This window comes from Salvia hispanica, chromosome 6 (assembly GCF_029641045.1).
Source record: "Salvia hispanica isolate PSC_SH4W2 chromosome 6, Shi_PSC_v1, whole genome shotgun sequence".
NCBI lineage: Eukaryota > Viridiplantae > Streptophyta > Magnoliopsida > Lamiales > Lamiaceae > Salvia > Salvia hispanica.
Window position 1 is genome coordinate 45,340,857 of NC_142697.1, and position 24,747 is coordinate 45,365,603.

General features: G+C 36.5%; 4 protein-coding genes across 14 annotated transcripts in view; all 4 read left to right on the forward strand.

Moving 5' to 3' along the window:
• Positions 1-5,361, forward strand: part of LOC148923912 (disease resistance protein RPP13-like) — a 17,254-nt gene extending 11,893 nt beyond the window's left edge. For 2 of the 5 annotated variants that reach the window (XM_089060158.1, XM_089060157.1), the window contains exons 4-5: positions 86-198; positions 1,782-5,361. In XM_089060158.1, the coding sequence (XP_088916284.1) occupies positions 1,835-5,230 (3,396 nt within the window). In that variant the 5' untranslated portion in view covers positions 86-198; positions 1,782-1,834 and the 3' untranslated portion in view covers positions 5,231-5,361. The remainder of the gene's footprint in view (positions 1-85; positions 199-1,781) is intronic. The other 3 variants (XM_089060159.1, XM_089060160.1, XM_089060161.1) reach the window with 3 other exon arrangements.
• The window catches only part of LOC148923910 (putative disease resistance RPP13-like protein 1), a 64,604-nt gene that overhangs the window by 15,600 nt on the left and 24,257 nt on the right, over positions 1-24,747 (forward strand). The gene's annotated exons all lie outside the window — the stretch shown is intronic.
• LOC148923914 (uncharacterized) lies at positions 7,716-13,975 on the forward strand. Of its 2 annotated transcripts, XM_089060180.1 has the most exons (8): positions 10,437-10,452; positions 10,996-11,125; positions 11,865-11,943; positions 12,018-12,260; positions 12,336-12,462; positions 12,604-12,888; positions 12,964-13,071; positions 13,547-13,975. In XM_089060180.1, the coding sequence occupies exons 4-8, from the start codon at positions 12,022-12,024 to the stop codon at positions 13,859-13,861; spliced, it is 1,074 nt and encodes a 357-aa protein (XP_088916306.1). In that variant the 5' UTR covers positions 10,437-10,452; positions 10,996-11,125; positions 11,865-11,943; positions 12,018-12,021; the 3' UTR covers positions 13,862-13,975. The 2 variants fall into 2 exon arrangements, with proteins under 2 accessions (XP_088916305.1, XP_088916306.1); XM_089060179.1 differs by lacking the exons at positions 12,018-12,260; positions 12,336-12,462; positions 12,604-12,888; positions 12,964-13,071; positions 13,547-13,975 and adding exons at positions 7,716-9,390; positions 9,469-9,568 and having other exon boundaries at positions 9,653-10,452; positions 11,865-11,941.
• LOC125198248 (putative disease resistance RPP13-like protein 3) lies at positions 16,402-22,941 on the forward strand. 6 transcript variants are annotated; one of them, XM_089060169.1, is made up of 4 exons: positions 16,402-16,767; positions 17,089-17,150; positions 18,399-18,440; positions 19,385-22,941. In XM_089060169.1, the coding sequence occupies exon 4, from the start codon at positions 19,442-19,444 to the stop codon at positions 22,760-22,762; it is 3,321 nt and encodes a 1,106-aa protein (XP_088916295.1). In that variant the 5' UTR covers positions 16,402-16,767; positions 17,089-17,150; positions 18,399-18,440; positions 19,385-19,441; the 3' UTR covers positions 22,763-22,941. The 6 variants fall into 6 exon arrangements, with proteins under 6 accessions (XP_088916295.1, XP_088916291.1, XP_088916293.1 ...); XM_089060165.1 differs by having other exon boundaries at positions 18,399-22,941; XM_089060167.1 differs by lacking the exon at positions 18,399-18,440.

Consider the following 24,747-nt stretch of genomic DNA (forward strand, 5'->3'; position numbering starts at 1 on the left):
ATTCTCTATGTCTATTTTTGTAATAATGTCATTTTTAAGCTAACCCATGTGGTAAATTCAACCCATCTTTCTTTCTTAATTGAAGGTCATTTAATTTGTCGCTCCTACATACAGACGCTCAACCCTAACCCGCGGCGTGGGGCTGCCTCACGTGGTCGTCCGCCACAAAAGGTGCAAGTCGTACGTGGAGGTAATTAAGTAAGCCATCACTCTTTCCAGTCTTCATTGTTTTAAATTTATTGGAACTGAATTAGAAGTAACGTGTAGAATTTTAGAGTTATATTTAGAGCCTTAGTTAGAGGTATATCGGTTATTCAAAGGCTATTTTATTTGGCTCTCTTAACCCAAAGAATCAAGAGGAAAATCCGAAAAGAAAATTGATCTACTTAACAATATAAACGCATAAAAGGCAAAAAGATATTACAAGGTTATCTCTATCTAGAGCTATAATCTTGATTGTCTCTATCTAGAGCTATAAATGCATATTTAAATCGAACAAGAGATTCAATTGGTGAACGCTAGGTTAAAATCATTGACTGGTCTCTTATATGCCTAAGTTTCTCTGTCACCAATACCTCTTCTCCTCATTGTCCAGTAAATCTATTAAAGTAAATAAAATCTTAACAAACTATTAAAAACTAGAAAGTAAATCATATCAGTCCCAATCAACCCCCACGGTTGAAATTCCACCTTGCCCTCAGGGTGAAAGTCCACCTTGCCCTCAAGGTGGAAGTCATGATTGGATCAAACTTTGATTTTGCTAAATATGCAAATGCCTCCGTTAATTTATTGAGAATTTCTTTCATCTCGGTGAAGATATTGGCATCTTGATCAAATTCCCGATAAATAGCCTCCAACAATTCTTGCCATGACATGAGCAATTAGAATTTAAACTTCGGATAGTCGATCGGTATCAGATAACTAGAAATAATCAAAATATTCTTGAAAATCTAAAGTCGGATTAACACCAGAAACCCAAGGGGCAAGGGGAGCTTGACAGCACAACGGACATGGTGGGAGAGGAGATAAAAAAGATATTTAGGAAAGTAAAAAACAAATCAAATACTGGAGAAGTCCCTAAACGATTCCTTTTCGGCAATGACCAAAATCTCTTCTCTTCATTGTCCAGTTTCCTTGTTTTTTGACTGCTGCCATTTTTGCATCTCTTTTATTGATGGAGGGCCGATGCTACCGGTTCCGCTTCTCCTTCTTACCATCTTATTCATTGTCCAGTAGCATCTCAATAAGGCAGTTGTTGAAACTGCTTTAGAAATTAATCTTGATCAGTTAGTTGGAACTGAATTTGAATTAATCAATCCGTTGAATGTTATAGATTAGCCTTAATTAGAGGTATGACCATACAAGGAGAAGTGCAAGAATTGATCGTTGGTAACTTAATTGGTTGATGTTGTTTACGAATAATCAAACAGAAATACTCGGAAGAAAAAGTGGAATAAGTATGAGAGATAAACTTTTGATCTACTTTTTGTGGACGGAGGAAGTATTTATGTTGGTAATTGAAACATAAAAATGAATATAACAATATCCCACGTCGGTGTACACAAAGAGCTTATTCCACTATATAAATCTCATGGCCTCTCCTCCTATCACCAATTGGTTTTAGGATGGAACTCATGGATTCCTATCTATTTATTTTAGTCAAAATATTACTAAAAATTACCATATGTGGTATTTCATAAAATAACTTTTGGCATAATGTTAACCATGACGTATTATCAATTATGTAATAACCATATTTTTCATTTTATAACAAATGTTAGGTGAAAAAAGCAGCTCCAAAACCTATTAAGGAAAAGCTTCGTTAGTAGTGAAAATGGCTGATGCTGTAATTTCTCATTTGGTGGAGAGAGTTTTAACATTCATAGAAGACAAGATTGGGTATGGAGTTAATTTAGTGAAAAACATGAAAGATGATCTTCTCGATCTTTCTAAGAAACTCGAGAAGATCAGAGAAGTGTTAGAAGACGCAGAAAAGAGAGCAGTTAAGGAAAAAAGGGTCAAGAGTTGGTTGAAGGAGCTCGAAGCTACTGCTTATGAGATGGACGACATTTTGGATGAATGGAACTACTCTCTTCTCAAAAATGAGAAAGAAGCATCAGTGAAGCCTGAGCAAAAGATTGGCTTCCCATTCATCCCTTCTATAGGTTCACTTTACAAGAAACTTGTTCATCGCCGTAACACTGACAAGAAAATAGAAAATGTGAAAGCCAAGCTTACTCAGATTTTAAAGGAGAGAGATGATTTTAAATTTGAGCCCAACTCTCAGCCTACAACCGATCTCGTGCGAGAACAATCCACATCTTCGATTGACTTGAATAAAGTTCATGGGTTGGACATACAGAGGAAGAAGAATGATATAGTGAACAAGCTGATGCTTGATGCTGATAGTACCCAAATTCTATCCATAGTTGGGACTGGGGGACTTGGAAAGACGACACTTGCTCAGCTTATTTTTAATGATCCTCAATTTGAGAAGGATTGGTTAAAAATTTGGGTATGTGTCTCTGATCCATTTGATGTGGCTGTGGTTGCCAAAGATATTGTTCAAAGTGTAGGAAAAGAAACGATTCCTCCATATGCCAAACTAGAACTGATATTGCAAAAACTAAAAGCATCTATTTCAGGAAAAAAGTTTATTCTTATCCTTGATGATGTTTGGACAGAAGACACAGACAAATGGAAACCCTTGGAAATCAATCTAAACCTTGGTGCAGCAGGTAGTAAAATTCTGGTGACAACGAGAAATGAAAGGGTAGCTAGGATGATGGGTACTTTGGACGATGATATCTATCACCCAAAAGAGCTTAGTCCCGGAGAGTGTTGGTCATTGCTGCATGACACATCCCTAGCAGGAAAGAATGAGGAGGAATGTAGAAAATTTGAGAGGGTGGGCATGAAAATAGCTAGCAAGTGTAAGGGATTGCCTCTTGCTGCAGTTGTTTTGGGAAGACTTTTGCGATTCAAGGATTTGCAAGGGTGGATACAGGTAGAAAAAAGTGAAATATGGGAGTTGGATGATAATGAAGTCAAGCTTTTTCCTCATTTGGTTTTAAGCTACAATGAATTGTCCCCGACTCTTAAGCTTTGTTTTTCATATTGTGCCGTCTATCCTAAAGATCACCGAATTCATGCGGAGGTGCTAATAGAAGAGTGGATGGCGCAAGGTTATCTTGGCTCTGATAGTGGAAATGGTGAAGTGGAACTCAAAGGGCGAGAGAACTTGAGAAATTTAGCAATGCGTAGTTTGTTTCAAGACATTGAGAAAAGTGAGTCTGGGGAGGAGATAGAATGGTGTAAAATGCATGATATAGTACATGATTTTGCTCTGTTTCTTAGGAAGAATGATGACAAGGAGAGAAGTTGTTGTCAAGTTTGTGATCCTTCATTCGCTTCTCATGTCCAAGAATATCGTAGTCTATCTTGGTATACGGAAGAGAGTAGTCAAGTTTGCGATTGCATGAAAAGTGTCAGGGTGGTAAGAATTGAGAGATTTAACCATCCTATTCCCGTAGGAATAGAAGCGTTAATTCACTTGAGATGGTTGGATATAAGTTCGACTAACATGTCAAAGGATGACCTTGAAATCATATGCAGACTTTATTTCTTGCAAGCTCTTCTCTTATCACAGTGCAGCCTAACAGATATTCCACGAGAAATTGGGAATTTGGTTCAGTTAAGGCGACTTGACTTAAGTGAGAATGGAGAATTAACGCAGTTACCAGAAAGCATTGGCAGTTTGGTTGAATTGCGAACTCTTTCCTTAGAATGCTGCTCTATAGAAGAGATTCCACGAGAAATTGGGAATTTGGTTCAGTTATGGCGACTTGACTTAAGTGAGAATGAAGAATTAAAGCAGTTACCAGAAAGCATTGGCAGTTTGGTTGAATTGCAAACTCTTTCCTTACATGGCTGCTCTATAGAAGAGATTCCACGAGAAATTGGGAATTTGGTTCAGTTAAGCCGACTTGACTTAGGTGAAAATAAAGAATTAAAGCAGTTACCAGAAAGCATTGGCAGTTTGGTTGAATTGCGAACTCTTTTCTTAGAATGCTGCTCTATAGAAGAGATTCCACGAGAAATTGGGAATTTGGTTGAATTAAGAGAACTTGACTTAAGTGGGAATGAAGAGTTAAAGCAGTTACCAGAAAGCATTGGAAGTTTGGTTGAATTGCGAACTCTTTCCTTAGAAGGCTGCTCTATAGAAGAGATTCCACGAGAAATTGGGAATTTGGTTGAGTTAAGAGAACTTGACTTAAGTAGAAATGAAGAGTTAAAGGAGTTACCAGAGAGCATTTGTAGTTTGGTTGAACTGCAATACTTGTCGATTGAAGACACTGATATCAACTGCCTACCTGAAGCATTAGGTAATATCCACATGCTGAAACTGGACTCATTCAAAGTAGGAAGTGAATACAACAAGTTGGGTTTTCTGAAAAAATTACACCATCATCTTGCCGAATCTCTAGAACTGGAAATCCACTTGAGTAGTATGAGTGAAATGGTGGAATTGGTCGAGAATGCTCGAGCAGCACAAGTAAAGACACTCCTTCAAAAACTTGAAACACTTGAAATATCTTTCGTGGATGCGATGAATGAAACAGAGCAGTCATCAGTATCATCAATGTGGATGGAGGTAGTAGATGCTCTCGTGCCCCATTACACGTTGAAGAAACTGGAAATCACGAAATATAAGGGCTCCAGGCTTCCACAATGTATGTCATCACCCTTCAACTCTATAAAACAGATTCGTCTGGCTGATTTGAATGAGGTATCATCATTGCCAGCTATGGGGAAACTACCTTTCTTGGAAATTCTCATTATTTGGAGTGCGGGGCAGTTGATGCTTGTCGGACGAGAGTTTTTAGGAATAGAATCTTCATCTGATAATGATGTTGTTGTCGCATTTCCTAAACTCAAGCTTATGTCATTTTCATGGTGCTCGAAATGGGAGGAGTGGGAGGACATAACGGAGGAAGAAGAAGAATCTGCTGCCATCTCCATCATGCCATGTCTCACTCACTTGTCTATCAAGTTTTGTACAAGTTTGAAGAAGCTGCCGCATCGCCTCCTGCATAAAGTCTCCTCGTCTTTGCAGTCCTTGAGTATCTATGGTTCATCAGAGCTAGTAAAAATATATGGAGAGGACAAGGAAGGTCCAGCTTGGAGATCCATATCCCAACATAATCCCCAACTTCAACTTCGCACATAGCTCTAATGCAATTTATTTCTTCTGGTGCTTTTCTGTTTGTTTATCTTTTCTGAGATTGAATTTGGGATTATAATATGTATTTTTCTTCTTTAATCGTAAATTTTTATTAGACGGATACTCTTTTTCCTTCATGGTGTTTTTCCCTTTGAGTTTTTTCACTATGAAGGTTTTAATGAGGTCCAGTGATCATCATGTGGTCTCAAAGATTTAGGTTTTATTTTTAATGACATAAATCATTTGGCTTTTTTTAATTGTGTAAATAATATATACTCCTATTTAGTAAAGATACTCAAACTGATAGGCGTTACGGCATCGACTCACGTAACATCACACACGATCTCACACTTAATCTCTTCGATAGTTTTATATTTTAATGTTTTAATCTCTTTAATCAATATTGTCCAGTCTCTTTAATCAAAGCATAGCATCACATTTAATACTATAATTAGTGTGTGTGCACTCAACAATCTGTCAATAAACAAAGTAACTAAAAATAAAATAGAATTAACCTTTCAATTTTTATTAATATTAGTACAATAATAATATAGAAATAAATTGGATGCACTACAAAAAAAACGCTAGTTTGCAAGCACAAATTTGCAAGCACATCATGTGCTTGCAAAATCTGGTAGAATTTCGACCAAATCAGCGACCAAAATGCAAAATAGATGGTTGCAAATAAATTTGCGACAACTTTTGCGAGCAAACCAATTATGCTTGCTATTTTGCGAGCACACGGTGCTAGCAAAAGCATGTTTGGTAGCAAACACCGACAAAATGCGTGTAAACTAATTGTGCTTGCAAATTTGGTTGCTGTTTGCTAGCACAGTTTGTAGTGCTCGCAAATGTGCTCACAAATTTGCTAGCACACTTCATGGTGCTCGCAAATGTTAGATCTAATCCAGATTGTACCTGCTGCATCTCTCATTCTTTCTCATTCTCATTTCTTCTTTCTTCTCTTTTCTTCCTTCTTCCTAGCGATTTTTTCGATTTGAACGTGTTTCTTTGCTCGTGGTTGGATAAGCTTGCCATTTTCCTATTATTACAAGGTACGATTTTTATTTTTTATTTGCTCTTCTAATTCTATGATTTAAATAATTTATTATTTTTGTTCAAGGTGAGAAATGCTAAAAATTAAAACAAATATTGGAATAACTGAATTAATACTCCATCATTAGCTATTGTAGAAGTTGGAATTAGGGCATATAGTGATAACCTAATCTCGGGCTCAACATTTAGAATTAACATTTTGTTATAGTAACTATCAAGTTTCATCTACTTAGCCATTTTCTTCCAAATAAAAATACTGATAAAATGTGTAATTAATTACTTGCAAAAGTCTTAGACTCTCTGGATAATATATTTAGTGGCTTAGAAAGAAAGGATATTGGATAATTGAGTGGCTCTACTTGGCTCTTGTATAAAATCTCAATTAGATTTACAATTCATTAATGGGAAAACGATTTAGATCCCAAGAAGTATTAGGAAAAATCAAACAAAAAACGTGGAGAAAAAAATGCTTCCATAAATAATTTGAAATGTTATTTTATTTTATTTGATTTGATTTTTTTTTTGTATGATAGGATAGTGAAAATGAATATTATTCCGGGAAGAGAGTGGATGTATAAGAGAAAATTTTCCACTGGAGAATTTAATCAGGATTTTATTGATGGATTAGATGAGTTTATAAATTTTGCTATTCAACACCCTTCTAAAATGGATGGCTCGAAAATTAGATGTCCATGTAAACGCTGTGATAATAACAAATATTTTCATACGGACACGGTGAAGGAGCATCTTGTGAAGAAGGGGTTTACTCGGAATTATTATGATTGGAGATATCATTACGATGTCGGAGCATCGTCCGATGTCGGAGCATCGTCACAGGCAGAATCCATGGATTTTGATACACCATCAAATCCATACCAGCATATGGTGCACGATGCGTGGGTACAATCAAGTGCTCACGAGCCTTGGCAATATGTTCCGCCTACGTACATGCCAGAGCCCCCCATTAATGAGTCGCAACAGTTCTATAATATGTTAGAAGCGTCTAAGTCTGATTTGTGGGCGGGGTGTGATTATTCTGAGTTATCAACAAATGCTCGACTAATGACTATGAAGTCTGAACATCGATTGTCTCAGCGAGCTATTGACGAGTTGTGTCAGTTTATGGAAGAGCGTTTGCCGAAACCGAATCGTATGCCTAACGGTTTTTATCAGTGCAAGAAACAGATGCAAGCTTTAGATATGCCTGTTCTCAAGATACATTGTTGCATGAAAGGGTGCATGATCTATTGGAAAGAAGACGAAGATAGGACAGAATGCAAAGTTTGCGGTCATGCTAGATTTAAGGGTAATGGCTGCCGTCCATTCAAGAAGATGTACTATTTTCCTTTGGGCCCAAGATTAAGACGTTTGTATGCATCTGAAGTTACAGCTCAATCAATGCGATGGCACGCAGAGCACGCCCAGAATTCAGGGGAGATGCGTCATCCAGCGGATTCTGCAGCATGGAAAACATTTGACAAGACGCATCCCCTATTTGCTTCTGAATCAAGAAATGTCAGGTTAGCACTTAGCACAGATGGATTTCAGCCATTTGGTCAATCTGGTTCACAGTACTCAGTATGGCCGGTGATTTTAACTCCATACAATTTGCCTCCGTGGATGTGCATGAAAAATCCATACATGTTTCTCACTGTGATTGTGCCCGGTCCGAAGAATCCCAAGCAGAATATTGATGTGTTTCTACAACCCTTGATCGCAGAGCTTAACGATTTATGGACCGAAGGAATCCCTGCATATGATATATCAAGAAAACAGAACTTTCAGCTACATGCAGCGTTGATGTGGACTATCAGTGACTTCCCTGCGTATTCAATGTTGTCAGGGTGGAGCACATCTGGACACCGTGCGTGTCCATATTGTATGGAGGACTCACAAGCTTTCTCCTTGAAACATGGACGGAAAACCACTTGGTTTGATTGCCACAGGAGGTTTCTCAACATAAATCATCGATTCCGCAGAGACAAAAAGAACTTTAGAAAGAACAGAACTGAGCATTCTGGTCCTCCTCCATTCTTAAATGGAGAACAAATACTTGATCATCTGGAACAATTTGAATTCAAGAGAGTATTTGATGAAGGTGCGGAAATAAACTCTGAGTTGAGCAAGATTTTTGGATGGAATAAACGAAGCATATTTTGGGATCTTCCGTATTGGAAGACAAATGTGATTCGTCACAACCTGGATGTCATGCACATAGAGAAGAATGTTTTCGACAATATCTTCAATACCATCATGAATGTAGAAGGCAAGACGAAGGACAATGCCAATGCAAGAAGAGATTTGCAAGAGCTTGGTATACGACCTGAACTTTGGCCATATGGCGGGAAATATCATAAGGCTAATTTCACGCTTGACAAAGAAAGTATGAATTTATTGCTCAAGTGGCTCAACATTTTGAAATTCCCAGATGGTTATGTTTCTAACTTATCAAGATGCATTGATATGAAGAAACATAAGTTGTACGGTATGAAAAGCCACGACTGTCACGTGTTTATGCAACGATTGCTACCGATTGGACTTCGTGAGTTACTCCCACACACTGTATGGGAACCTTTGACAGAGTTGAGCAATTTTTTTAGAGATCTTACTGCCACAGTGATACGGGAGGTTGATATGAAAAAATACAGTGAGTCGATTGTGGTTACCTTGTGCAAGCTTGAGATGATATTTCCCCCGTCTTTCTTTGACTCAATGGAGCATCTTCCAGTCCACTTAGCATATGAGGCATTGATCGCTGGACCAGTGCATTTTCGATGGATGTATCCATTTGAACGGTACATGCGCAAACTGAAGTTAAATGTTAAGAACAAGGCTGCTGTGGAAGCATCAATATGTAATGCGTATTTGACCGAGGAAGCATCTCATTTTTGCACACATTACTTCGAGTCACATGTTCGTTGCCGAGGTAGAGATGTCCCTCGTAATGACGACGGGGGAGGATCTACTCACCCCGAAGATATGCTTCAGATTTTCACATATGATACCAGATGTGTTGGGAAGGGACGGACACGATTCTTGTTAGAAGCCGAGTACAAAGCAGCGCATACTTACATATTGCTTAATACTCAAGAAGCGAAGGAATTTGAGCAGTAAGTTTGATTTCATTAATAATCGATTATTGAATTAAATATTTGTTACTTAATTATTGATTTCTTTTAATAATGCAGTATGTTCATCGAGCAATTGCGCGAGTCGTATCCTGGAATAACTTTGCCGCAGATAGAGCAACAATTAGAAGATCACTATGCATTATGGTTCAATGAATATGTAAGTTTTTTTTATAATATTTAGTTTTATATGTTTTTAATTGTCAAAAAATTGTAATTTATTCACCAAGTTTTTGGTATACAGGGCCAAAACAACTTGCCTCGTGATAGTCATTTGTACTATCTGTCACAAGGACCGTTGACCGAGGTCACAAGCTATAATGTTTGTATAGTCAATGGATATAAATTCCACACATACTCTTATGGGAAGAGTAAATCCACCGTCAATAGTGGGGTATGTATCAGAGGATCGAATTACAATTATGAGGAGGATGACTTCTATGGAATTTTGAAAGAAGTTGTGGAGGTAGAATATCGTGCAAGACCGATTAAGAAAGTTGTTTTGTTCAATTGTGGATGGTTTGATCCGACTCCGCATCCACGTGGTGGTACGATTGTTCATCCGAAGTACAAAATTGTAGAAGTGAATACACTGAAGGAGTACCCGAAATATGATCCCTTCGTCTTAGCCAAACAAGCATCTCAAGTTTACTTTGTACCTTTTCCGAGCAAGAAAAAAGATAAGGTAAATTGGCGAGCAGTGCTCAAAGTTCAAGCAAAGAAATTTGATTCTAGTTACACCACTATGAAAGAAGCAGAAGAAGATGCGGCTTTTCAAGAAGATGAAGTGGAAGTTCATGAAATTTCTGATGATGAGCGATTCATAGACCCTGCACGTTGTGATTCTAGCGGCACAATGATTCCAATTTTGAGAGAGGTCGAAGAAGAAGAAGAAGAAGAAGAAGAAGAAGAAGAAGAGGAGGAAGAAGAAGAAGAAGAAGAGGAGGAGGAGGACGAAGAAGAAGAAGAAGAAGAAGAAGAAGAAGAAGAAGAAGACGAGGACGAGGACGAGGACGATGATGATGAATGAAATTTTCCATCCAGGTTGGCTTCATTTAGTGCTTTTCTTTTTAAATTTCATTGAATTAAATAATATTGAAACTTTGATATAAATCTCACTTTTCACTAATAATGGCTTCATTAACTTTTTCTTATTAATGTTTTGCAATTTCCGATTTTGTTTTGAAATTCACATCATTCATTGATAAGCTTCTCCAAAAAAATCGAAAATGTATACGATTTTGCCATCTTTATTGGAAATGCTGTTAGAGTTAATTTAAAGTTAATTTAGTGTTAATTTGCCATTTTAATCGAACCCTTCCGCATTAACTTCTAATTTAGAGTTAATTTGCAATTTCCAATTTCACAAAACCCTTCCGCTACTCATCTTCATCTCCATTCAATTTCCTTCTTTTTCTCCATTCTCGCATAGTTGCCAAAAACCCCTAATTCAAGTGATTTTTGATTTTCGTCTTTGATTTTGATTTGGTAGATTCCGGTTTGTTTGATTTTTGAATTGATTTTCGATTTGGTAGATCCACAAGTTGCCAAAATCTCTTAATTCTGTTTAATTTTTTGATTTTGAAGCGCGAGTCCGTGATTTCTACCCCTCTTCCTCTCCGCCGTCGCTGCGCAGCTACCGCCACTTCTTCCTCTGTCGCTCGACCACTTCAATCCGCCTGCTACCGCCTCTTCCTCTCTGCCATTGGAGACCTAGGTACTGATCTTCTTCCTCTGTGTCGCCTAACCTCTGTTCAACAAACTGCAAGTTGCAATACTTTGATTTGCTTTTTTCTTCGAGATCAGATGGAAGAATGAATTTATATGTGGAACATCTGATGCATATAAACTATTTTCTATGAATGGAGAGCTTATAAAATTTTATTAGTCTACTCTTTGTTTTTCTTCTCATATCAGTCTACTCTTTGTTGTGTATTTGTAATGAGGTTTCTCTGAATTCGAGCTCATATATATAAAATTTGGAATGATAAATTTGCGAGGTATTGAAATTTGAAGCTGACTTGTTTGGAACTCAATTAGTGTATTCTGGCGGAAACTTTGTGATATACTGAATTCAGGGGGTTTTCCATCCTTACATGGTAGAAGTGAGTGAGAAAGCAAGGGATTTTGATGTACTTGTGTTTAATGTGTATTTTCTGGATTTCTCTACTTTGTCCATCTGATTCCTGGAGAGATAAACCTATTTCGAGATGAAAACACTTCACCTAATCAATGATAGTAGTATATGATTGTAATTATGCTATCTCTGTTTTCTGAACTGAATTTAAAATGTATAAAGGAAGATCCCTGTAACAGATAGGGTTTATTACATGTATTCCTCTTTGATAGCTTTCATTTTGTGAAGATTAAGCTATGTTTTATGTTTCTATTTGGATATTGGTGTATTTGCATAATGTTTCATATGTATTAATATATCTTTTTGTTGTTGGACGTAGGTTTGTGGTAGAATTGTAGCTGATCCGTCGCTGCAGGATGTGTTTTACTTGTATCAGGCTCCAATCACCCCCATCTCATGTAAGAAAAAAATGTAACATCATTTGCTCAGCTATAGAAATCTGCATAACTTATGTTTATGCTTGAACTTATAGTTTAATGCCTAGAGGAGGAATTACCGGACGACGTAGAGGAGCCTCATCCCGTGGCACTCCTCTTAAGGATCTAGAGGACGTTCCTCCTGAGATAGAGAATCTCTTCACACTTTTTGACGCAGAAGTGTCACCAGAAGAAGAAGGTGAAGAAGAAGGGGAAGAAAGGGAAGAAGAAGGGGATGAAGATCAACCTGATCTCCCCGATCGATACGGAAGAAAATTTATAGATTTAGAGAATGGAGTGTAAGAAGATGAATATGTTAACAGAATTTTTATATTTTTTTCAAAGTTACTAACTATACATTGATTGATGTGCAGGCTGACCCCTTCCAAAGATGTAGCAAATATATGTCGAGATGTTTTCCATAAGATTGTTCTCCCAGACGCCTTCTTTCAGAAAAGTCTTAAGAAGCACCACATTGGTGTTTATTGGCTGGAGTTCAAGGTAATATGCATCTTTATTTATCATCATTGATTGGATAGTCTTTAGAATTTACATTGACTGTCATTAGAACACACTTCTTTTCTTTTATTTATTTATTTCATATGTTGTTCTAACACTCTTTTTCTTTTATTATTTGTGCAGAAATATGCTAACGTCGAGAAGTATGATCAAACTCTCGTGTTAGATGCATTTAATAAAAAATGCAGAGCTAGGTATGGCGACTACATCAGCAAAATGAAAAAGAAGAATCAGAAACCAATCTACTTCCCAGAGGTCGTGTGGAATGAATATGTTAAAGCATGGAATACGGCTGATGCTATAAAGGCTTCCAAAAGATGTTCCAACAATCGCAGACAGGGAAAAGAGAAGGCTCTTCCCACACATGCTAATGGCTGTGTTGCATTTGATGTGACAGCCAAAAAAATGGTAAGAATTGTATTTTCCAGTTTCAATTGTTTACATTTTTAATTACTGTTAAATTTTTATTAAAATTGTTTGTAGGCTAAAGAGAACCAGGGAAAGCTCCCTCATTTTTGGGACCTGTTTCTCAAGACTCATAGGCTAAAGGACTCACACGAGTTATGTTCACAAGAAGCCAAAGAAATTGAGGTAATTTCCTTTCATGTTGATATTCAGTTGATCTATTGAAATTTTACTTCTTTGTAGATAGAATTCAGTTGATGCCTGACTTGCTTGAGTTTTATTAAGCTTCAGTGAATTTGTTTTGTCATTTGAAATTGTAGATTACTGATTGTAGATTTTTATTAAGCTTCAGTGAATTTGTTTTGTCATTTAGTTGGTGCCTGACTTCTTTGTAAATAGGATTCTCATGAGATTTGTTTTGTCATTTGAAATTGTAGATTACTGATTGTAGATTTTTATTAAGCTTCAGTGAATTTGTTTTGTCATTCAGTTGATGCCTGACTTCTTTGTAAATAGGATTCTCATGAGATTTGTTTTGTCATTTGAAATTGTAGATTACTGATTGTAGATTTTTATTAAGCTTCAGTGAATTTTATTGATATTATAAAACCTGTTTGGCTTATAAAACCTGTTTGGCTCATGAGATCATCTTTGTTTGAAGAGGAGAGTTTTGGCAAGGGCTGATGAGTTGCGTGAGGAAGGGATTGATCCAGATTACGATGCTATTTTTCTGGAGCTTTTTGGGAGGGTAAAGAAAAGGAAACAGGTCCCCGGAGCTGGGCAAGCTACAAAGTTGTATTTTCCATTTGCTACCAGCTCAACTGCGGGCTCTTCATCTTCCAGCTCGTCTGGCCTTAGCACCGAGCAGGTTGATGAGCTTCTCGAGCAACGAGTTCAGCCTTTGCATCAAGAGATCGCAGAATTGCGGGAGCTCGTAAATGTCCTTAGTCAGCAAGTCCTAGGAAGAGTGGCTTAAATAGATTTGAACTAAATTGTGGGAGATTTCATGTTTATAAGGGGATGCAATATACAACTAGTATTTTTTTGAACTAATCTTGTTTAATCTGAAAAATGGGATTGAATTAAAGTGTGAACCAATATTTTGTATCTATGTAAAATTTGAATTTTTTGTCATTCAATTGAGTTATTTCATATTATGATTTGAAAAAGTAAATCCTAATATTAATTTTTAAAAAATCACAAAAATTTAATAGAAAAATATTAAAATTTAAATGCTGAACAACAAGCACAGTGGTACTTGCAAAATGAATTCAGAAAATGCATTATTGTTTGCGAGCACAGTGAATGCTCGCAAAAGTTAAATATGGCGACAACCTGGAGGAAGTTTTGCGAGCAAAAAATGCTTGCAATGTACTAATTTGACCGTTAGAATTTGCAATCCAGTTTGCGAGCACTAGTCAATGTGCTTGCAATTTTTAAACATGTGCTTGCTAATGTTCTTGCAAATTTTGCAACGAACGAAATGGGAAGCACCTTTTTTGCTTGCAAAGTGCTTGCAAAATGACTGTTTGCAAGCATATATGCTTATTTGCAAGCACTTTGGTGCTTGCAAAACAACTTTTTTTTTTGTAGTGATGGTTCGAATTTAAAATATAAAATAATTCTTGATTGTAAAATTTACTTATAATATAATCGAAATAGATTTATGTTCCATCTTAATTTATAAATTACTACATATATTAATAATCATAAAATATTTTTATACTATATTAAATCATTCAGCAGGATTCATCAAATATCGTTCTTAATTAATTTTAAATTTGTATACTAATAATAATTAGTTGGTTAAGTTTATGTTTGATAAATAATACTCCCTCCGTCCCACTTTAGGAGTCCCGGTTTACCATTTTTAGGTGTCACACTTTAGGAGTCCCGGTTGAAATATTCCATAATTGGTAATAGGTCCAACATTCCACTAACATTTTTCCACTCACATTTTATTATAAAATTAATATAAAAAAGTAGGACCCACACTCCACTCTTTTTTTTCACCAACTTTCCTTTACAATTCTTAAAACATGTGCCGAACTCAATCGGGACTCCTAAAATAGAACGAACGGAGTAATATTTTTTATTTTAGTATATGCATGTATTATAACAGAATAAAACAAATAAAGTATAATAATGTATACTCCTTTTAACCGGATTAGCTAGTTCGCTAGTCTGAACTACGATTATTTATGGTATGAGTCGAATATTTGTAAGTCAATCAAATTTGATTTCGTTTAGTCCGTAATTTGAATAAAGTTAACCCGATTGATATTTTATGTACGTATATTAATTATTAGTAACCATTTGTTAAAATGTTTGGAAATCAATCTCTTTCTAATAGAATTAACATTATAAATATAATTAGAAAAAGGTTTGGAACTCGCCTAATAATTTTTAATATAAAATTACTTAGATAAGGCCCAATAATCAGCCCAAACGCCCCCATTACAATAACGGCCAGGAATAGTGTGTTGCTGTTGTACACAAATCCGTTTGAAAATTGGGCTTTATCGACGGCCCAAAGGTGAAAACTCTTGTTGGCATTGCGACAAACATGGTATGGGCGTCTTATAGAATCCTCAGTCACAAAATGCTTCTGCGACATTTCGTCGACCAGAATGTACGCATAACAAAATTATGATCCTTGAATATATATCACAGATACATTTTAGTCAGTTAACGTGGCATTTTGTCGAAAACGTTGGGGATATATTAAAAAACACATTCACAAAGCACTAAAGAAGGCAGAGACGGTCAAGTGCTAAGAGAGAAACTGGGCTACCTTAAAAAGCCCAATTAATTTTATGAATGCAAATCTAAGTAAATGATAGCAAATGCAGCCCAACGTTATGGGCCTATTCACTTTAACGAACCAACATAACAACTTTAACATATATTCCACAAAGTTCATCATATATTGATTAAAACCCCAAAATCTCAAATCAACTTTTTCAATATAAATAATGCATAGTCATACATGAAAGTCATTTTAGTTCAATTCTTAAGAATAATATTACATTTCAAACGGAAACTTAAGACTTTGAACCTTTCATTAGTCAATATGACAGTTGAATCCATAAATTTTTAATATTTTTTCATGGAAAATGGTGGATCAGTGTTTCTAAAATTAAACTCAAAATTGATTCAAAATGCATCCAGTCCTGGATGAATTTTCGTTATAAGGTAACTTTATGACACGTTTTTTTCCTTATCTAGCAACACATAATTATTTATATTTTAATGTTAGGCTCGTTTTATATCTCTGTTTTTGGAATGGAATGGAATGGAATGTTTCACCTTTTTCTAAAATTAAATATGTGAACCGATAATTGGTCGAAACTTAGTTCATTCTTGGTATAATGAAATGGAACGAGGATAAAATAGAAAGAATACAGTAGGAATGAATGCATGCATATGTGCATCACATATATAGTGGTATTAATATAATTTGTATTTGAATATTCATAATCATTAAAACATGCACACAATTATTTGTGAAAACCAGTCGTAAAAATTTAATTTAATTCAACTATTCTATGTATACAAATCAGATTAAGTTTTTAATTTTAATTATAAGATATTTCCCTTTTATTCTAGGTGACTACTTTTCAAATAATTTCATTTTCATCAATAATGATAATTTTTGGTTGGCTGTGGGCAGTGCCTCAAGATAAGAATGTTGATAAGAATTGGTTGGTTCCTTTGTTCATTCCTCCCAACTTAAACATCATCGTTATTATTATCGTTATTAGAATAGTTTTGGCTCAGTTAAATTATCAAAACGCAACTGTTAATGTCCGGTGAGTGAGGCCGCAGCGCGTCGTTGTCCACGTCAGCCGTCACACAGCCATAGAAGCAGCAGCCGTGCAGGTAAGTCGCTCTCACTCATTATTCTAAACTGAATTTCAATAAGGAAGATAATTAGGGGAAAATCTCCAGTGAAGAAATTGAGGGCCAACATGAGTGATAATCTCAGCATACATACATTGATTTTGTTTGAGCGCAAATGGTTGGGGGAGGGTTTTTGGCTCTTGCGATGTGCGACGACGTCGTTTCGAAATTAGACATGGGATTTTCAGCAGGCCAAATTCAAAATTGTACAATTACAAAAAGAATAAAATAAATAATATTGAGAATTATAATTAAATGCATGTTTTTATTGTTAATAGTCGGAATCAAACTATCTTATAGGAACAGTGGTTCGAGGCCAATTAGGCGGTCCAGTTTTACCATTCCACTTGCTAGCCGTGCAGGTAACTAACTCATTGCTCTTTTTAGTTTTTAATTTTATCCGTACTGTATTCCTTTATTGATAAATTACTGCTCATTATTGTTGTCTTGTACAGTAATTAGTGTTGATTCATGTGTTGCATGGTTAAACTGAAACCAATGGTTCAATACTTTTAACCTTCAATTGAACCGGTCAATCCCGGCTTGAACCCGTTGACTGAGGTGTTGGATGAACCATAACCGCAAATGCTAACTATTTTTTCCGGTTATAGTTCCAGTTCTAAATTTTTTGGCCGTGAATCGGTCGGCTTAGCCAATTTTTAATCCAAATCATATCGAGACAAAATCTCTGAATTATGGCCACCACTGCCGCCGTGACCAAATCGACCAAATTATTTATCTCTCTTTCTCTAACTTCAACCCTCCGTCAAAATCATAACTAGCCAGTCCACTGGCCTGAATATTAGTATTAATATGATATTATCTGAGTCCTCACGGTTTTGCTCTTGGAGTACTATCCTAAAAGGCCTCATACTAGTGGAGTTGGGGTATGCTTAACTCTTACTCACTCTCCGACGTGAGATATGGTTTGCTCCAATGACAGACCTAGAAAATATAACCCGTGGGGTCGGATACAATAGATAATTATTAATAATAATAATTTTTAAATAGTTATTTTAAAAAATTAATTTAATTAATAATAAATATAATAAATAATTATTTTTAAAATATTTAAATTATGTAGTCAAATCTTTTGTTATGAATGATATATATCTATATTTAACAAAATTTACTCAAAAGTTTCTTTCACTTGTAATAGTATCAATTGAATGTTTCCCTCATCGTATTTTTTGCAGCTTATTCAAAATATTCAAAACATACATTCTTACTTAAAAGTTATATTTAATATTATTAAAATAATAATCACTTTATAATTTATCACTAATTTTAAAACTCAATTAATGAAATAAAAATAGAATGAAATTATGGTTGATAACATATTACTATATTCTGTAATTGTAATGATTATGGTGACTTAATCTATAACATAAGTTATTTAATTAATTAAGCCATCTATAGGACCGACTAATTTTATATTTTAATAAATGGCCGTGGTGTCCTTTCATCTAATTTAATTATTAAAATAATTGATAATAAAAGAAGTGGAATCGTTTCCTCTATTTTCGGTTATATTTTTATCGTCTTTCTCCTCAATCCCCATTCTGTCATTATTATTTCAACTGATTCATCGTCTCTGTTACTTGGTGGAGGTCTTCCGTGTGGGATCGCAGATGCTGCTGCACGGGTCGGAGGTAAGAAAAATGAAGTTTCTCAGCAACCTCATCGGACGGCGGTGGAGTCGGTTGTTATGAACTTGAATCCTTCGAATGGATTAACTCCAAAATATAAATCATACGTATGAAAACTTGAGGAAGAAAATTGGTAAACTAAACAAAAGGAAACATTCTATTACTCCCTCCATCCCGCTTAAGATGACACGTTTTCCTTTTTAGTTTGTCCCAACTAAGATGACACATTTCCCTTTTTTGGTAACTCTCTCTCTCTCTCCAATTAATATACTCAACCACTTTTTCTCACTTCTATTAAAATATTCATCTTTCTTTATCTCTCTACTTTAATACTTTTACACACACCTTCTCTCTATCCAATTAAACACTTTAACCAATAACTCCTAAAATCCCGTGCCGACTAAGCAATGTGTCATCTTAGCCGGGACGGAGGGAGTACTTGTTTTTTTATGCCATGATTGAAAGAGATTATAGAAATTTATAGACTAATGACTAACCAACTAACCAATCCACTATTCCACGAACGAAACTAAATCACCGACTATCCACTAACTATGATGGAAACGTGATTAAATAACTGATGAAATGCTAAATCATATCACATATTTGTATCATCGGTCGACCCCACCCGACCCCACCTACATCCGTCATTGGTTTACTCCCCCATATATACTCATCTTTGTCTTCTGGTTATAAGAAATCTAGCTAGTCGACCGACCCCACCTACATCCGTCATTGGTTTACTCCCCCATACATACTCATCTTTGTCTTCTGGTTATAAGAAATCTAGCTAACAGAGAAATCTCCTCACATAAAGATCTAAATGTTTGTCACACATACTGCTAATGCAGTGATGAGTGATCACGACTTTTCATAAGAGGGCAGACGGACTAAAACAATTGTAGCAGTGTCACTTATCTTAATCAAACCATTGAATTGATTTCCAGGATAAATCAAGAGGAGATCATTTAAGAAAGATAAAAAAGCAGCTCGAAAAAACATAAATGGCGGATGCTATAATTTCAGAAGTGGTGGGGAGAATTGCAACCATCTTAGAAGCTAAGATTCGGTATGAAGTCAATTTGGTGAGAGGCGTGAAGGACAGACTTCTTTATCTTTCTGAGAAGCTCAACATGATCCGAAAGGTGTTGGATGATGCAGAAAAGAGAGGTGTGAAAGATGAAAGTGTCAAAAGTTGGTTGAAGAAGCTCGAAGCCACTGCTTATGAGATGGAGGATATTTTGGATGAATGGAACTATTCTCTTCTCAAAGATAAGATGGAAGCTTCGCCTGAGCCTGAGCTTGAGCCGGAGCCTGAGCAAAAGATAGGGTGCTCCTTCATTAGATGTTCTTGTTTATGTTTCAAGAAAGTATCTATCCGTCGTGACATTGCCATGAAAATAGAAAATGTGAAAGCTAAGCTTGAACAGATTTACAAGGAGAGAAATGACTTTAATTTTGTCATCTCTCCGCCTACAACTGATCCTGTGCCGGTGCATGAGTCTCATCGAGAACAATCCACATCTTCAATTGACTTCAACGATGTTTATGGGTCGGACATATATAAGAAAAGGGATGACATAGTGGCGAATATGACGCTTAATGGTGGTAATACCCAAATTCTGTCTATAGTTGGGACAGGGGGGCTTGGGAAGACAACCCTCGCCAAGCTTATTTTTAACCATCCCCACTTCGAGAAGGATTGGTTAAAAATTTGGGTATGTGTCTCAAATCCTTTTGTTGTGTCTGTGGTTGCCAAAAATATTGTTGAGCTTGTTGGAACGGAAAAGATTCCTCCAAATAACGACCAAAAAGAATTGGCATTACAAAAACTAAAAGCATCAGTTTCAGGAAAAAAGTTTATTCTAGTCCTTGATGATGTTTGGACAGAAGACGAAGACAAATGGAAGGACTTGAAAATCAATCTCGGATATGGTGCAGCAGGTAGTAAAATTTTGGTGACAACGAGAAATGAAGGAGTGGCAAAGATGATGGGTACCTTAGACGATGATATCTATCACCCAAAAGAGCTTAATTCTGAAGAGTGTTGGTCATTATTGTGTGCAACATCTCTTTCAGGAAAAAGCAAGGAAGAATGTAAAAAATTTGAAAATGTGGGCAAGAAAATAGCTAGCAAGTGTAAGGGATTGCCCCTTGCTGCAGTTGTTTTGGGGAGACTATTGCGGCTCAAGGATTTGGAAGACTGGAGACGTGTAGAGAAGAGTGAAATATGGCAATTGAATAACGAGGAAGTCAAGCTTTTTCCACATTTGCTTTTAAGCTACAACGAATTGTCCCCTGTTCTCAAGCGTTGTTTTTCATATTGTGTCGTCTATCCTAAAGATCACCGAATTCATGCGGGGACTCTTATAGAAGAGTGGATGGCGCAAGGTTATCTAGGCGCTGATAGTGGAAATGGTGCAGTGGAACTCAAAGGGCGAGAGAACTTGAGAAATTTAGCAATGCGTTGCTTGTTTCAAGACATTGAGAAAAGTGAGTCGGGGGAGCAGATAGAATGGTGTAAAATGCATGATATAGTGCATGATTTTGCTCTATTTCTTAGGAAGAATGACGAGAGAGAGAAAAGCTGTCAAGTTTGTGATTCTTCATTGGTTTCTCATGTCCAAGAATATCGGAGTCTAAGGTGGTACTACAAACTTCCTGTTGATGAAAGAGAAAGAAGTTGTCAAATTTGTGATTGCATGAAAAGTCTTAGGGTGTTAAGAATTAAGAGATTTAGCGGTTCTATTACTATTGGAATAGAAACGTTAATTCACTTAAGATGGTTGGATTTTAGTTGGACTAAATTGTCAAAGGATGGCCTCAAAATCATATGTAGGCTTTATTTCTTGCAAACTCTTCTCTTATCATGCTGCAAGCTGACAGAGATCCCACGAGAAATTGGGAATTTGGTGCAGTTAAGACGACTTGACTTAAGTGAGAATGAAGAATTAAAGCGGTTACCGGATAGCATGTGTAAATTGGTTGAATTGCGATCCCTTTCCTTAACAAGGTGCTCTCTACAAGTGATTCCACAACAAATAGGGAATTTGGTTCAGTTAAGAGAACTTGATTTGAGTAGGAATAGAGAATTTAAGGAGTTACCAGAGAGCATTGGCCGTTTGGTTGAATTGCGATCTCTTTCCTTAGCAAGTTGCTCTCTAGAAGTGATTCCAGAACAAATAAGGAACTTGGTGCAGTTAAGAGAACTTGACTTAAGTGGTAATAGAGAAATAAAGGAGTTACCAGAGAGCATGTATAGTTTGGTTGAATTGCGATCTCTTTCCTTAAAAAGCTGCTCTCTAAAAGAGATTCAGAAAGAAATTGAGAGTTTGGTGCAGCTAAGAGAACTCGACTTAACTTGGAATTGGGGAATAAAGGAGTTACCAGAGAGCATTTGTAGTTTGGTTGAACTGCAAATCTTGAAGATTGAATACACTGATATCAACCGTCTACCTGAAGCATTAGGTGAGTTAAGTAATCTCCGCACATTGGAAATGAATTCATTCAGTGCAGGACGTGAATACAACGAATTGGGTTTTCTGAAAAAGTTAGACCGTCATCTTATTGGATGTCTGAAACTGGAAATCTACTGTAGTAGTATGAGTGAAATGGAGGAATTGGTTGAGGATGCTCGACGAGCACGATTAAAGACGCTCCTTCAAAGACTCAAAACACTTGAAATATATTTCGAGGATGCGACGAATGAAATGGAGCAGTCATCAGTATCATCTTCTTCATTGTGGATGGAGTTTGTAGAAGTTGTCATGCCCCATTACAACTTGAACGAATTCGTAATTAGCGGATATAAGGGCTCCAGGCTTCCACCTTTAATGTCATCACCCCTCAACTGTATAAAACAGATGCGTTTGTATAATTTGAGTGAGGTGTCATCGTTGCCGGCTATGGGGAAACTACCTTTCTTGGAAATTCTCAAAATTTGGTATATGGAGCAATTGATGTTTCTCGGAAGGGAGTTTTTAGGAATAGAATCTTCATGTGATAATGTTGTTGTTGCATTTCCTAAACTCAAGACACTGAAATTTTATGGCTGCTCCAAATGGGAGGAGTGGGAGGACATAAAGGAGGAAGAAGAGGAATCTGCTGCCATCTCCATCATGCCATATCTCACTGAGTTGACTGTTGAATCATGTGGGAGTTTGAAGAAGCTGCCGCATCGCCTCCTGCGTAAGGTCTCCTCGTCTCTGCGGGAGTTAAATATTAGAGGTTCATCAGAGCTGATAAAAACATACGGAGAGGACAAGGAAGGTTCAGCTTGGAGATCCATATCCCAACATAATCCTAAACTTCAACTTTACCCATAGGTCTATGCAAATATTTATGCTTTTCTATTTGTTTGCCTTTTTTGAAATTGAATTTGGGATTGTTATACTCCCTCCGTTCCACAAAGATTGTTCCATTTTTTCATTTCCGTCAATCCTACAACGTTTGTCCCATTTCACTTTTTACATTTTTGGTAGTGGACCCATATTCCATTAATTCATTCCTACTCACACTTTATTTTCTGCTTTATTATTTTCTGCTTTATTAGACAGACACTCTTTTTCCTTTGTGGTATTTTTCCCTCTGGGTTTTTTCGTCATGAAGGTTTTAATGAGGTCCGGCCTTGAGGGATCGTTCTGTGTTCTCCAAGGTTTAGTTTTGTTTTCTAATGACATAATCATTTGGCTTTTTTCAATTGTAGAAATAATATACTCCCTCCGTCTCGGATAATCATTTGGCTTTCTCAAACTCCAGAATACATGGACTGAAACTTGATTACTTAAATATAGAAATTAACTAACAACTTCAGTAAACGCAAAGAGCTAAGTCAGAGATACGGCACCGACTCACATAACATCACCCACGACCACACACTTAATCTCTTTGATAATTTTATATTTAATGTTTAATCTCTTTAATCAATAGTGTTTTATAATATAATTCTTGATTATAAAATTTACTTTAAAATTTTATTGAAATAGATCTATCTTCCATTTTAATTTCTAATTACTACAAATATATTAATAATCATAAAATATTTCTATACTATATTAAATCATTCAGCAAGACTCGTCAAATATTGTTCTTATTTATTTTTAAAAGGGTTTTTGGCTTAAAAAATCATAAACTTTGCCTGAATTCCGGTTTTTCCAACCAACTTTAAAATTTGTTTATAAAACCACGAACTTTTGATTCGTTTGCTTCTTCCCACGGCGGGTCACCGGTAAAACCCGACTGGTCTATGTGTCATTTTTAATCCTATTAGGCGATAAAAGCACATGTGGGATCCTATTTGGCAATGCCACTTGTCTTATTCAATTTTGCCATATTCACTTTTTCCACCCTTCATCTTTATTGAATTCTCATTTCTAACCCTTCATCTTTACCATATTCCCTCTTCACACCCTTGCCTCCCCAAATTTCAGCGCCGCCACCCCCTTCCTCCCCGCCTCAGCCGCTCGTCAGTAGCGCTGTCTACGAAACCAACAACCAGATGCAAGGCTGCGGAGACAGACGGAGATGGTTTCAAGAAGGAGAAGAGCGATGGAGATGGGAGATCGGCTCGCACGCCGGCGACAGGGTAGACCTCGGTGGAGGCAACAGAAGGGAAGCAACAGTAATGTCGGCAGCAGATCTTCGCGAAATTAAATTGAACAGGAGACGACGTGAATTGAACCGGAGCTAGACGAGAATTGAGGCTGGATGTAAGATCCCCGGTGAAGATGGGAACGGAGGTGGCTGCATCTGATCGCTCAGGCTACATTCAATTCGACGGAGGCAGCAAAGCTGCGCGACGCTGTGAGAGAGAATTGATGCAGAGCTGAGAAAGAGATTTGGCCGTATGAATTGCAGATTGAAGAGATATCGATGAAGGAGTATCTCGAGATTTGCAGTTTGCATCTTGAGAAATTCATTGAAGATTATTTCTTAAATTTTTTGCAGATTGAAGAGCTTCAGAATTGCAGAGTGCATCTCCAGAAATTTTATTTGAAGATTACTTATTTAATTTTAAGTTTTAATTCAAAAAATAGCGTGATTTCACCGTCAAAAAATCAGTTTCCAAGTCATGTTTCCGATTATCCACGTTGGACAATTTTGCACTGGAGTTTTGGTATTCGAGTCGGGTTGGTAAATAGCAAACGAATCAAAAGTTTGTGGTTTTAAAAACAAATTTTAAAGTTGGTGGAAAAAACCGGAATTTCGGGAAAAGTTTATGGTTTTTAAGGCCAAAAACCCTTTTTAAAATTTGTATACTAATATACTACTCCCTCCGTCCCACAAAGATTGTCTCATTTTTTCATTTCCG